Source organism: Dysidea avara, chromosome 4 (genome assembly GCF_963678975.1).
Source record: "Dysidea avara chromosome 4, odDysAvar1.4, whole genome shotgun sequence".
NCBI lineage: Eukaryota > Metazoa > Porifera > Demospongiae > Dictyoceratida > Dysideidae > Dysidea > Dysidea avara.
The window spans coordinates 40,621,339-40,636,792 of record NC_089275.1 but is presented as its reverse complement, the minus strand read 5'-3'; the positions used below and the strand labels follow the sequence as shown (position 1 = coordinate 40,636,792).

At 37.6% G+C, this 15,454-nt stretch overlaps 1 protein-coding gene across 1 annotated transcript in view; it reads left to right on the top strand.

Moving 5' to 3' along the window:
* Window positions 1-14,591, top strand: part of LOC136252147 (uncharacterized) — a 49,593-nt gene extending 35,002 nt beyond the window's left edge. The window contains exons 6-8 of the mRNA XM_066044540.1: window positions 3,850-3,900; window positions 3,966-4,268; window positions 13,085-14,591. Of these exons, the coding sequence (XP_065900612.1) occupies window positions 3,850-3,900; window positions 3,966-4,268; window positions 13,085-14,457 (1,727 nt within the window). The 3' untranslated portion in view covers window positions 14,458-14,591. The remainder of the gene's footprint in view (window positions 1-3,849; window positions 3,901-3,965; window positions 4,269-13,084) is intronic.
* The last annotated feature ends 863 nt before the right edge of the window (window positions 14,592-15,454 follow it).

Sequence of the window (15,454 nt, the reverse complement as noted above, 5' to 3'; positions counted from 1 at the left end):
TTCTTGCATATAAGACATTTATTTTTGCAATAATTAGATGCATGTGAGGAGGAGTAGTACGTTCAAATGCAAGCTTGAGTAACACATGATATTTTTGGGTACAAGGGTTGGTTAGTGTGAAACAACTAGTGACAGTTTGATTGGAAACAACTTTCTCAACCTATCATACAGTATGATGGTACTATGTAGCAGGGACAACAAAGATGTGGGTGTGTCCCATGACAAAATATCGCCCAGAAATCTTCCTCAATTTCCCCTCATGATGACATGACAGTATTGGTTGGGTAAAATCTAGCCCAAAAGTGTTTTCAGATCAACTTGAAACGTTTTTGTCAAGTTGCTACACAATTTAAATTTTTTTATCCCACAAAATTTTCTATTTCCTGCCTGCTTAATGCATCAAGACAAGCTGTAGCAGAAAAGTGGCTACAGTTATGGCCCTAATTTTTTCACAGAAATACTTCGAATTCACTTAAGAAGAAATCTTTGGCATGTTGATAGCCATACAATACGTGCGCTCTATAGCCTCACAAATTAGTGGAAAACTCTCCTCCCTGGTACATGCTGAATTGTGTACTGGAATCGCTTAAGGTGCAGTCTAAACCGTAACACTCTGGGAGATAGCAAATCAAAGTTTTTCTGTCCTAAGAGTGGTACAAGAGGCTTGTGATCAGTTTCCAACATGATGACTTTGCCAAGGGTGTGCTCGGAAAACTTCTCCAAGGCCCATGTCAGAGCAAGGCCTATTTTTTGATTTGGGCGTATCGAAGTTCTGTCTCACTCAATGTACGTAAACTGAAAGCAATTGGGCGCCACTGGTCATGTTGCTTCTGAAGAAGAACGGCTCCTAGGCCATAAGCGGAGACATTTACACTAATTTTGGTAGTTGCTGATGGGTCATAAAGTCCCAGTACTCTGTGTGACAAGATTTCTTCTTTAAGCTTGTTGAAAGAATCTTCTTGTGTAGCTTCCCATGTCCAAGCATTCTTGGTGCTTAACAATTCCCTTAATGGTTTGGAAATCTGGGCAATGTTTGAGGAGAACTTACCCATTTGGTTAACAATCTTCGGAGTTCTGTCACTGAAGATGGTGGTTTCATTGCCGAGATAGCCGCTGTCTTTTGTGGGTCAGGTGAAATACCATGGTGGTCAATGACATGGCCAAGAAAGATGATTCGGGTTTGAGAGAACTGGCATTTCTCTGCATTTAATGTAATCCCTGCATCTTTAATGCGTTCAAGCACTGCCCAAAGTCTATCATCATGCTCACTCAGGGTGGCCCCAAACACTAGAATGTCATCTACGTGGCATAACACCACATAAAATGTCATTCATGTGGTGCTGAAAAACTTCTGGTGCACTCAATATTCCAAATGGCAGTTTATTAAAGCAGAACCGGCCATATGGTGTAATAAAGGTTGTAAGCAATCTGGATTCCTTGGCCAGTGGGATCTGCCAAAACCCACTGTTTGCATCGAGTTTGCTAAAGATAGTTGCACCAGTAAGCTGTGCCAAGGTAGTGTCTACTTTTGGCATTGAATGTACCTCTCACAGGACATTCTCGTTCAGGGGCTTCATGCCTACACATATACGAACTGCTCCCGATGGCTTTGTTACAACCACCATAGCCGCACACCAAGGTGTGGGCTCGTTAACACGAGATATTACTCCTAAGCCCTCCATTCGTTCTAATTCTAAATGAACTTTTGGTCTGAGGGCTAGAGGTATGTTCCTAGGTGTGTATAGAGCAAATGATTGTGCGTTCACTTTTAGTTGAATCCTGTACTCTTGTGCAAATGTACCCAGACCTGTGAACAGTGATGGGTACTGTGAAACAATGTTTTTATCAACTGATTCTACATGTGACAACAAACTCAGCACTTTTATAGCTGGGAATCCTAACAAGTTTTTAGTAATGTTCTTTACAACATAAACCGGTTGTTCGCAGCACACTTCATTTAGTGTAAGAGTTAGCAATATCTTACCCAGAACTGTTAGTCGGGTGTGATCTGGTCCACAGAGAAATGTGTTAGGTTGCTGTAAGGGCTCTGTCAAACTTTAGCTCTTCCACGTTCCTTCTAATATCAGCTCCAGTGTCAACTTTAAATAGGTTTACATGGCAACAGACAAGCATTTAGTAACATATTGCAAGGACTCTATATGCCTGGCATAGCCTTACCATGTACTACTGATCAATAGCACAGTTCTTCTAACAGGTGAAATTGTAGCACATTTGGTTCATAAAATGACATAACTTTTGATCGGAATAAGCCGTTGGCTTCAAATAAAAAACAACAACACTTTTCTTGGGTTACAACCTTTAATTTGGTACCATGTTTTAGCAATTTCATTAATGTCTCAGAAAGATACGTAGTTGACAAAACTGTTCAATCTTCAGTGCAAAATGGCTACAATAGTCAAATCTGGCAGAATAGATTACTAGGAGCACAATTGATATGGAAAGTTTTATGTTTTTCTCACAAATACCACAACTTTGCACTAAGCAGCTTTTCTAAATCTAGAATAAAAGTGGCTCTGAAATATTTGTGACCTGGCTATAGTTTGGGCTATAATATCTTGTTTTATAAAATGCAAATAAGGAGTAACAAAAGCATTGATTGTGGTACCGTATAGCAGGTAATTTTGAGGGTTAAATTTTCAAAAAGTTTGACAATAACAATGTGTTTTCAAAAATAATTTATCCAGCAGAAATAAAATACCAGTACTTAGCTAGGTTTTAGGAGTTTATCAAAGTAAAACAAATTTATATGTATTTGTTTTCTACCTTATCAGTTAGGCAGCTATGTAGCTAGGAACTGGGCACAGCACCTAGCTACACGAACAGGACCACAAGCCCTGGAGCCTAAGAGTAAATTGTTTTAGTGAAGTAAAGTAGCCCAGCCTGAGAGCAGTATAGCTAGACTACAATAACCTAGAAAGGAAATAGCCAACTTGTCATGGCTCAATATGTATCATGTTCTGATTTGAGTTTTGGTTAGTAGAAGTGCTTTACCATCAGTTCTCTCACCCTTCCTCCTTAGTCTTATAGCTAGCCCTAAGCTACAGTAGGTTTCAACCTCCGTGTGTTTAGCTCACAAATCAAAGCAGAGAATCAACACAACAGCATTGTCTGGTATGGAACTACATGTAGTGGCTACATACGTAGAATTTCCTTATCTAAGGTGTGGTGTGATAACAAAGATGCAATTGCAAAAATGTTTTTTCAAACTTTTAATCAAGCACTCATTTTTGAAAATTAAACTTTCGAAAATTTCACGATATACAGTATACAGTTAAGGAGTGCAACCTTGTGCATATATAGTTTATTGAACTCAATGTAGTTACTAAAGTTTATTCTAGTTATATAATACAACCTTTCCAAATATCATGCAAGATTGATAGCGATAAGAACTGCTGTCTAGACTGGAGTGACTGGTTCAATTATAGCAATGTTAGTAGTAGTAAACAGAGATCAAACAGAATGGGTGTATTCAAGATTAGGCCTCATAAGACATTTATGTGCATTGTATTAACTGAAAATGAAACATTCAACAAAGATGATGAAAGCAAACTATAACCTTGTGTATACATACTGTATATCAAAACAAAAATATACTGCCTTCTAGGACTGCTATGTTTTTGATATATGATATACCACCTCTATTTCTTGTTAATGCATGCATGTATCTCTTCATACATTAGACATTGCAATGTGGAGACCTGTGCATGAGTGCATGCCTGGCTTTAATTCTACTTAGATGTATTGCTAATTATAGCCTATGCATATTATTTTTACTAAATGATTACTATGTATTCAACAGTTCTTTCTTTTTTTTGCATAATCTGGCAGCACCTCAATCACCAATGCAACAAGAAGTACCTGAGGTGCAATTGAATTCTGGTGAGTTGGCTAGTGTATTCCAATAAAAAACCATTTAACCTGTGTTGGTGATATCAATCTTATAGAACCAGAAATCATTGATCTGCATCAAATTGTGGTTCCAAGGGTTTACGCACACTGGAGATATGTTGCTTTTGCTTTGTACTATAAGATTACCACTGTAAATGGTATAGAAGCAAAACACAAAAAAGATCCAGAAGAAAGTTGCAAAGGACTTTTTGAAGACTGGCTATCAACAAATAACGGGGCACGTGCTGGTCCCAAAACCTGGGCAACACTACTGGGTGCAATTAAGAGAGTTAAAACGCTTGCAAAAGCAAGAGAAGAGATTTTGAAAGAACTGACTCAATTTTCTAGTGGAACATCAGGTTTGTTGAACATTCCTTACATGATAAAACATAATATCAATGTGAAAGGTGCAGCCTTTTAGAACACTTGGGTTATAAAAGTTGTAAAATCAAAGGTGGTAGCCAAGCAATAGCTGCAATGAATTTGATGCTAATCAGTTTTAGCTTTGACAGCTTAATCTCAGCCATCGATTCTGTATTAACCAAGTTTTTAAGGCTGCAACTCACTTTACAAACTTGCTTTCTTTGCATGATTTTTTTGTGTTTTGGGCATACACACTGTACCCAAGGCTTACAATGATCCATGCTCACTAATCAATTGTTATTATGTATTATAAAAGTCATGGTCTCTAGTCTATTGTATAGACTCAATATTGCAGAAACTAATTTTGCAGCAGACCATTTTTCGTCAGATTTTAAGGATATTGTTTGTTGTTTAGCTGGCCTGGTTAGTTGACCCCTTTTACACCCCGTTCACACTATCCCAGGTTAGCCAGAGTATTTTCAAATCAGGTTATTGAACTTGGTTTGTTCACACTACTGCAACTGACACGAGCTCAATAGTGCGAGCACCGAAAAATAATTAGCTAAGACAAGCGCACGAGCTTTTGACTATTTAGGTGCTTTAAAAAAAGGTACTAGAATTGTATCGAGGAAGCATAGAACCAGCTGAAGTAAGTTGTACAATGTTATAGACGCCATGCTTAAGCTATTGGGTGCTCCTTTCACCAGGAATATTAACGCATCGTTCGAGCGTAACTGTTACAAAATCTAGCTACCAGAACTACGATGGAACATGTAGCCATTTGAAAAAAAATGGTTTTAGAGCATAGAATATACTTGCTGTGTGGCCTACAGAATTGGTAATCTGAGTTGGCCAGCTCGGAATACATTCACACTGTACGCTATCCCGGGACAGCCTGTGCCAGCCCACCTCTCCTTGTCGTGCCGTGCTGGACCCAGTTCAGCACGGCTCAATTGATTCACACTGCAACTTGTTTCAAGCCATACGTGCTCTAACCGGGTTAGAGGGTAATGTGAACGGGGTGTTAGTTGGGAACCTAAAAGGGTCAGTTGCACAGACTAATGTGGAGCTACACTAATGTATTATTAGCTACACTAATGTAATAATATGGTGTGTTGAGAGTTTGTACATAGGTCTACACGAATCCACTTTCATTTACGTACAGAAAATGAAATGTTACTGTATTTGCTGCATAAATTATGTGGAATCATGCCACTGAATGATCGCCCATAATATAGTTCTTGGCATATGCCTAATCCGGGTTACATCCAGATCAAGTCCAAGTCTGATTGCCATCAGGTCAGTGCATGGGTCATCAGGGTCAGCAGTACTGATCTGGTTTCAATGTTGCATGGTCCTACTATCATAGATCCTTTAACACCTGAGATGTTTTTCATTACTTTAATATGTGACCAGATTTGAAAAAAGGAGTTTTCCACACACATCACAACTCCTTGGAAAACTCCTTTTCCACACAAAGGAGTTTTCTATACACCTGTCCCCTGAAATGGTAAATTTTGCTAGTACAATGGGTGTATAGAACTAGCCAAAATTTATAATTTCATTCACAAGTGACAAAATTCTAATACACGCTGTCAAAGGAGAAATGGACTAATGCACCTATCAATGTGAATAACACTCCTGGTGTCCCCAGGTACAACTGGGTAAAGCAAATCCCCTATAGAAACCTCTCTTAGGAAGTGGGCCATAGTGAGGTTTTGACAAGCTTCATATATAGCCCCACTGTTAAATTCCCTGTATTTCCCCACCCTACATATCTGAAGTGTGGCATGACATTGATACGTAGGTGCAAAATGACTATGTTGGTTTGATTCCTTTTCCCAAGAAATACTTAAGAACTAAATTTGTTGTTTATACAGTGAAATTTTTGTGACTTACAGCTAGCCACAAACTCAGTTGCACGGATATCTCAGTGAGTTTTTATGCTGCCTCTACAGTCGCCTTTCTGCCTTAGAGAGTATAATTGCTGTAGCAAATGACATGAAATTCACCAAAGAGCAATAGTTTGAATTTTTGCCACCCGGTTATCACCAATTAATACATGATACAGATAAGGACAAACAAGCAGGTGTGTAAAAGATTTATATTTGCTACTTTAGAGGTCTTCAGAAGAATCTAAGAATGCGTGCATTTGTGGTATGCAGTTATGTCATGTGGATAGCTATGATAACATGAAAGTATTAGTTGCAGTCTTCGGACCATGCATGGACGTATGAATTGTGAACTGCTGAACGAAAACCTGACTTGTTTGCATAATTCTGTTTGTAAAATAAATGCCATTGAAATACATTGGGTAAAAAAACATGTTTTACAAAAATAAATTTATGCAAATTTTAATCGCTTCAATAGTCAGTGTAAAATGGAAATATCTAATGCATACTAGATTTGCCTTTTTATGGAGAGTAAGAATATATTTGTTTTTGTTTCCCTATGATGAAGTAAACGTGTATGTTTGTTTACGTTGTGGTAAAATGTAAGTTTATCATTGCCATTTCTAAGCTTGAACAGCCTTTTGAGTAATGGTATAGGTGGATATAGACCAAAAATTGCATGTAGCTTGATGAATACCACAGTTCATGGTGAATATAATGGTACAATTCCCAACACCGTAGTCTGTTGCACTCGTGATGTACGATTGATTTAATGAGCTGCTGTAATTTATTTTCTATATAGGTACTGTGCAAATTGATTGTTATACTCTTCTTTCTGTCTATCACTATAACTCCAAAAGTACTTACCAGATAAGGGTGAAACTTTAATAGCCCATTGTTAAACCAGGCACACCTGAGCATGTGCCTGGTTTACTGAAATTGTTTTCGTAAAAGTATGTGTGTACCTATGTATTTATCTATCTATGTTTGTCTGTACACACCCACTTGAGCAAAATCATTAAATGGTAAAAGCAGCTTTTATGTGTAAGAAGTAAAAGCAAAATGAAGTCTGTATTAACTTATGCACTGGTAAACTTTGCTCTGAGGTGGTTTCTTTTTGGCGGTCTGAAATATATCGGGTGTGGCAACTCTGCTCAGACTTTATGAATTACCTTCCCTTCGGGTTTTACAGGCATTAAACAATTGAGAAACACTAACACTATAGCACTAACCTGCATTCGCTGTTTTGCTCATGCTAGCACTGATACGTGATCACGCGATCACCTGTGATTCTCATAATTTAATTAGTCGTGTTGTCTCACTTTTAAGGCAAAACTGATATCCGATATTATTTTTACCCTATTTTACTGATAGTTAACCTATACACCTGTTTCTACCATAATCAGAAATTAGTTGTAATGGGCTGAGGCCAGCAGGTGAGTATTAGTCTATGAGTACTAGTATTAGTCTATTCAGCTTTAGTAGCTGCAAGCACCACTGGAGGGCTGGTGTCAAAGGCTCTGGAAGAGTAGTTGGAAAAGGCGGATATTGTCGGACATGGACACAGGACACAGACATGGACATTTTCGAAATACACTTTTACATTTGAAGGGGCCAGCAGCAAAAGGGGACAAGTGCCATTCGAAAATTTAGGTGGCTATGTAGTGGGAATTAAACAGAATTTTGGACATAATTGAATTATTGTAATATTTGCTGAAGATTAATTTGAGACTGCCATGAATCTTTAAATTCTGTTGTTTACTTAGTGACAATATTATTCACATGGCTAAAATAAGCCATTCTAATTTTTAGAAAATCTAAAATGGCACATGTCCCCCTTTTCCGCTGACCTTCATTTACACAACAGTTATTTTTCATAACTAACATTGTTCTATACAGTAGTCTTTGCAGAGACTGCGCTTCCAGATAGAGATTAACTTCGAGTAGCACTTATACATTTATAAGCGCATGTGCAGAAGATAGGCTAGCATGCTACAGAGTACCCGTAAATCATATCTAATCAAAAACAGCCAAGCTGTAAAAAAAGGTGCGGCCCCTAAAAAGGCCAAGGTGAAGAAATATGTAAAATCCAAGGTGGCGGCCAAGAAATGGCTGTGATGATAGGTTAATGGTAAAAATTTTAATAATGACAATTCAGGTGAATTTTGTGCCAAGACCAAGCGGCATCAAATTCACCTGAATTGTCGTTATTAAAATTTTTACCATTAACCTACTATCACAGCCATTTCTTGGCCGCCACCTTGGATTTCACATTTTTTCACCTTGGCCTTTTTAGGGGCCGCACCTTTTTTTACAGCTTGGCTGTTTTTGATTAGATATCACTTCTTTTTGTATTTGTATACCCCAAAGCTGGTCATAGGCTGGCTTTGGGGCTTTTTTAACCTATCCTATTTCTTTACCACAGGAAGAATAAAAAGACAGGGCAGATTTTTAATACTTTAACTGTTTTTGATTTTATCAGTAATTATATAAATATATTTATTACATGTCTATTATTCCCTACTGGATAACTTGTTCGCAGCTGATCTTTCTACTAAGGGACTCGAAATGTAGCTAAACTCTCTACAGGGTAATTTATTTGCAGCTGAACTCTATGCAGGATGATTTGTTTGTAGCTGAACTCTCTACAGGGTAGTTTCTTTGTAGCTGAACCCTCTCCACAGTGACTTGTTTATAGCTTAACTCTCTTCAGTGTGACTTGTAATGTTCTGATTCTTCTGAATCACTACAGCGATATATCTGTAGCTGAACTCTCTATAGGGTGACTTGCTTCTTGCTGAACTGTCTATAAGATTAACTGTTTGCAGCTGAACTCCCTACAGAATAACTTGCAATGTAATAGAATTTTATAATGGAGTAAATAAATTAGCTGAATGCTCTATTAGGGTGACTGTTCTATTAGAGTATCTCGATCTCGCATATGTTACACGTAGTTGGCTTTGGAATCATAACTCAGTGGTTTGTAATCCGATTCTTCTGTACTACTGTAAGGACTTTCTATGATGATTATTCCAGCTACACACCGATTTTCAGCTCACTGCTCTAAGCGGTTTGCCTAGTAGGCGTGAAAACTAATAGTTTTTTATTCATAAAAATCGATCGCGTAATTGTGACACAGGTTGGGTTTTGTGTCATATCTCGATGGCCTTTAACTGGATTCCTTTCAAATCACAAAAAGGCACTCCTACGGTAGTTACTCCATCTACATAGCAATTTTCAGCTCATTTCTTCAAGCGGTTTACCCTGTGGGCGTGACAGACCTTCGACCTTATTTTACGCAAATAATTGGTCATAACTCGGTGAATGTTCATCGGATTCCTACCAAACTTGGTACTGAGATTCGATCGCCTTAATGAGCCCTTTATGTGTGCCAAATTTCAGCTCGATTGGAGCACGAATTCGTGTTTTATGGGGGATTTTGCAAAGTGTGCGAAAAGAAGAAAAAACGAAGAAAAAGAACCCAAACTTTGGCCGATCGTATCTCGGAAATGGATGGAGCGACTTTCTTCAAATTTGGAATGTGGACTCCCCTACCTAGCCGGCACTTCTGTAGCAACTTTGGTTTCAATCGGATGAGGAATCATGGAGCTACAAAGGTATGAAAATCGCGGTTACTTTCTTCCTGTAAATATACTCACGGTGTGGCGCGCCGGCTTCTTGGGCCGCACGACACACTACCGTGTGTCTTGATACTATTGTACACCCACTATAGAAATCTAATGCATACTCACAGAGATTCAGCTGGTATGCCCCAACTCAGCCTTGCAAGCCAGGACCTTAGTAGGTATAAGTGCCTGTGCCTTATACTGAAAGCTGAGAGTTTCTGGATCTGGCCTACCACGGTGGATCTCTACACTTTCATAACTGCATTAGATTTCTAGAGCACTTGTACAACAGTACATTGTCTATAATAGCCAATCCTCCACACTTGTGCTTATAAATGGATAAGAGCTACATGAAGATTATGCCTGGGCCTAGAAGTGAAGACTACTGCACAGAACAATGTTAGGTATGACAATTAACTGTTGTGTAGATGTAAAAGTGTATTTGAAAATGTCCGTGTCTGTGTCCACCCACATCTGCCTTTTTCAACTACCCGCTCTGGAATGTACTTAGGTAATTGTTTATGTTTTGTGATAACCACAAAAATAAACAGTAATAGTTGGAACCCTATTCCACTTGTCTGATTTCTAATTATTGGGTTCTACTGATTACCAACCCGATTATCGGTGGTATGCGTAAACAAACGTAACTACTAAACACTACTAGTCTAAATCCTCCACTGGCTACACTCAAATCTAGTGGCAAGACAAAAACTGGTTGCCACAATCAAATGTAATGGTGAAGATTATTTAGAATGTAATAGTTTTTTCAACTCATTGTTGAGGATGGACTGTGGTTTAATCTAGGCTCAGATAGCACCAGATAGTAAGGTATATACATATGTATGTATGTATTTAGAGCTGTATGTTTATATCATATAGACTAGCTTTTTCGATTGTCATTGGCTGCTTGGTAAATGTATTGGTGATGTTTGGTCTGGTGACATTTGGTGACGTTATGGTTCCACAATTGAATTTTACATGTTAAGCTATAAAAGACTGTGAGTGAACTGTGAGGTGTCTTTCCACCTATCAAATGAGGTGTTGTGGCGGTCTTGGCTACCACTTGTGCAATGCTACAAAAAACTGCAACCAGTGCAATATCTGTATATTACATTGTGGTCAGTGCATTATAACTTATGTAACGCTTTCACACGTCAGATCAAAGGAGCCGCCCGGGATACATACGAAATGTAGACCAGGCTACAACAGGGCAGTGATTATATAGATGTTGATGCCGAAATCGATTGTGGAGATTGATTAATACTCACGTGATTAGGATGAACAACTTCAATTTCGCCATGAAAACCACTCAGACGGAGAGCATTTTGTTATCCTCACCATCCTATGAGTTGAAAAAGGTTAGGTTAAGGTGACAACTAGTGCTATAGCTTATTCATTGATCGTTTCCACACGTTTCGAATACGGACACGCCTCCATCACGAAGTTAACCACTTAGCATGGAATAACCACTATGCAAGCAAGCTTACCTATCTAGGACTCCATACTTTATCCATAAACGACTCCATAGCACTGATTAAACCATTAAACTTGCATAACCGAAATTCTCCGTGATATTTCTAGGATATGTCCGTTCATTGTAACCAGAACATACTAGCTGCTGACCCGTAATCAAAAATTTTAGGTATGCATATAATAATACTGTATAGTAAAAAACTTTGGCGGTAAAAAACTTTGACGAATTTGGCGAATAGCATTCAATTTGCCAAAGTTTTTTTGCCAATTATTTTAGATGATCATACGAGAACATTGAGTCTCTCATTGAGTAACTAGAACTTGAAATGAAGGTCAGCTCGTACCACCACGCAATAAAGATCGAGCTGACTTTGGAGATCTTGATTTTCCTAGGAATGTGTCCCACAGTTGTAAGCACTCCTTAGGATAGCATTTCCAACCGGCTTCCCGTTTGCACGTCAGTTAGTTCGTCGTCTCGTGATGGATTTGGCCAAATACTTTGATATACGTGATAACCTCTGCTACTGGAGTTCACTGAGAAGCAAATATAGTTGCTCTCGGCATCGCAGGAGATAGAGAAGCACGCCTTTGCTAGCACGTCGTTAGATCAGTAGCTACAAAAGTACTGCTACAACAACAACACTAGCTACTTATACACTTACTACACTATACTTAACTGATGAGTTGGCAGCTTGTCGTTTTATCCTTACCGAGATCCTTACGTACTGTACAATAAAAACTTTGGCAAGTATTATTTCAATCACCAAAGTTTTTTCTGCCAATTTTTTCAACAGAGGGGTTTCGTCACACTTTTTTACCGCCAAAGTTTTTTACTATACAGTACATCCAGTGGCTGCACTCATATTGGCTTAGGTGATTGATCGCCCTGTACAGGCTATTTGCCTAGTAAGTGTTACATATTAGCTGTAACACTGGCATTCGGGCTTTGCCTGATATGTATGCCCTCTGCCCTTGGGCAGTCGGGCATACATATCAGGCAAGGCCCTCATGCCCATGTTACCACTAGTACATAATGCACTCATTGCAGTCTGCAAAACCACAACCAGTGCATTATAAGTTATAAAGCACTCACTGAGGTCTGCAACAGTGCCACATGCAAATTATGGCACTGGCAGCATCTTTGAACTACCCATGCAGAGTGGTACATAAAAGTATCCAAAACAGCTTATCTTGAAAGATTTTTTGATTGGACCTGTAATGTTGATGCTATGTACCGTATAGCCTAAATATTTCAAGGGGAAAATTTTTTGAGGTTGAGAAATATTGATAAAAAAAATTTCACAGATTTGCAAGCACTCCCAAAATGCATTAGACTATATGGAGGTCTAAATATTTCTAGGATAAATTTTCGTTGGTAACCCCCCAAACCACGAAATCAGCGAACATTTTCCATCCAAAATGTTTAGGCTATACGGTAAGTAATTTTGGTATCTTTATATGGTTTCCAGATCAGGCAATTAATTTAATGTGGCACCATATCTCAAATGTTTTAGTATGGTATACCTTACTCAGATTCCATAGAAAATTTGGTACTTTATCACAAAGTGAATGATTTTAGCAAAACTTATTGCCTACTGTAATGAAACAAGTGCTTAACAATACAATTATCTGTTCATTGTGCAATTTGCAATGGTGATTTTCAAGATGCTAAGTAGTAGAGCATCTAATGGCTTATGCATTGAAAGGTCTGTATTATACATCCAGTGTTCCATAAAATATTGTTGCTATTGACATAACATAATGGTGTCCCAAAAATTTTCATTGCTAGTTTATTATCTGTTTGTGTTTCCTGTCATGTAGTTGAAGACATGACATATTTACAATACTTATCTGAAGCAAAGAAAAACAACATGGTTATAAAGATTCAACACATCAAAATTTTGCTGTCAGGACCAGCTGCCGCTGGAAAATCAAGTTTTGGTTGTTTACTTTTTGGGTCAGATTTTTCAGGTAACTATGAAAGTACTGAAATATTGGAAACAAAACAAGGTGTGGCAGTACAAAGTTATAGCTTGTTGAAGCAAGAAGGTAAATCAGTATGGCTAAAACGTGGTTTCAAAAATCAATTAGGTCAATTAAAGACTTTTTTAAAGCACCGTATGTTCTATGAAAGTAATTTGGTAAGTAAGAAGCCATCTCAACAAATGTCAAGTTCTACTAATACAGCACCTGACAATGTAGATCATTCATTGACCACTGACAAACCACAAAGCAATATGGAAGACAAGATTCTACATAGTTCTGACCTTTCTGATACTTTTGAAATAGGCGATACAGTAAAAATGATTACTATACTTGACACTGGAGGTCAGCCAGAATACATAATGTTGTTACCAGCCATTAACAGTGTACCCACCATTAACTTTGTTGTTCATGACTTGACTAAAAATCTTGAAGACATGGTGCAAGTGCGCTATAAGAGAAAAGGACATGATGAAGCTCCAACTTATTTTCTAAATTATTCATATTTAGATATGATTCAACTGTTAATGAGTTTTATCACTGATTCAGTTGAGCCATCAACTGAAGTTGAACATACTCAATCGCAGTATGTAAAGGCTAAAAAATCACATATTAGTCTTGTTGGTACACATTTAAAGGCTAAAAAATCTCATATCAGTTTTATTGGTACACATTACGATGAAATTGGGAAAAGAGGTGAAAAAGAAAAGGCAGAAATAATGAAAACAGTTGATGAAAAGCTGTATTCAATTGCTAAAGAGAGAAATTGTTGTAAATATTTGCTACAGCCAAAAAATGGCAATATATTTCCAGTAGATAATACCACTGCAGGTAATAGTGAAACGGAATGTGCTGAAGTTGAATTTATCCGTCAAGAGGTTGAAAAGTTAGCTGAAACTACAGAAGATATTGAACTACCTGTCAAATGGATGTATCTAGAACTTGAAATACAAGAATTACGTGATAAAAATTACATATCATATGAAGAATATGAAAAAATGGCAAAAGAAAATGCTTTTATAGCAGATAAAGAAGAAATCATAGCTAGTTTGGAATACTTTCATGTTTTAGGAGTTGTGCTACATTTTCAGTTGTGTAACTGGGTGATTATTAATCACCAGTGGCTCTTTACCAATTTAGCTGAAATAATGCATTTGTCTGCAGAAGACATACATAATACATTTTACTGGAGACAGCTTAGAAATGTTTAGTGACAATAGACTTTTAGCTAAATACTTACTTGATGAGGGACGTATTGATTTGAAAGTTAAAGGTATTAGCAAAACAGAACTACAAAACTTTTTAAAAATTTTGGAGGGTTTAAAGGTGATTACCACTGTGACAATAGAACAAGATAATAAAAAAGTTGAATATTACTACCTACCCTGTTCTCTTCCAAGCACAATGCAGTACAGTGATAACTGTAGATTTCTATTAAGCGAGCCTCTATTGATTCGGTTTAAATCAGGATTTCTTCCACGTGGTTTCTTCTGCTCACTTGTTGCGCATTTGTTAGAGAAGCTACCTGAGAGATGGAAACATCAGTTAGGCAGTGCTACCACCAAACATTATAGTAATATGATAACGTTTTGCATATCAGATGGAAACTGTAATGAAGTTTTTTTACGTTTACATGACAAAATATATTATCTTGAATTGCAAGTACGGCATTTTGACCGAGATGTTGACAGCTCACATCAATCTGAAATAGTTCATGTCATGCAAAAGCACATGAAGGATGTTTGTAATCAGCTGCATTTTGATCATGGGAGACTTGAATATGGATTTTTCTGCCATTCAGATGATACTTGTAGCACAGATGATCACATAGTGGTTTTTAACCCTGATGAGCCTTTGCCAGATTTTTTAGAATGCAGCAAAAAGCAGCCACACAAAACTTACATCAGAGAATCTCATAAAGTTTGGTTTAGTAAGGTTTGTAATTTGAATTGTATCAATGATAATTGTTTGGTTGTCATGTCTATACATGTATACAATACAGCCTTTGAATGTTGTTGAATATTATATTGTTTTGTCTGGTATTGATCCAATTTTTCCGTTATAGTGTGATGATTTCACAAAATCTAAGCATCCAGGTAAGTGTGGATGATATGTACATATATGGGGATAAAATGTTGGACACCACATATTTGCGGGATTTGCCTTAGTAAATTCATGGTCATCCCTGTTAGGTTGTAAGAATTTAGG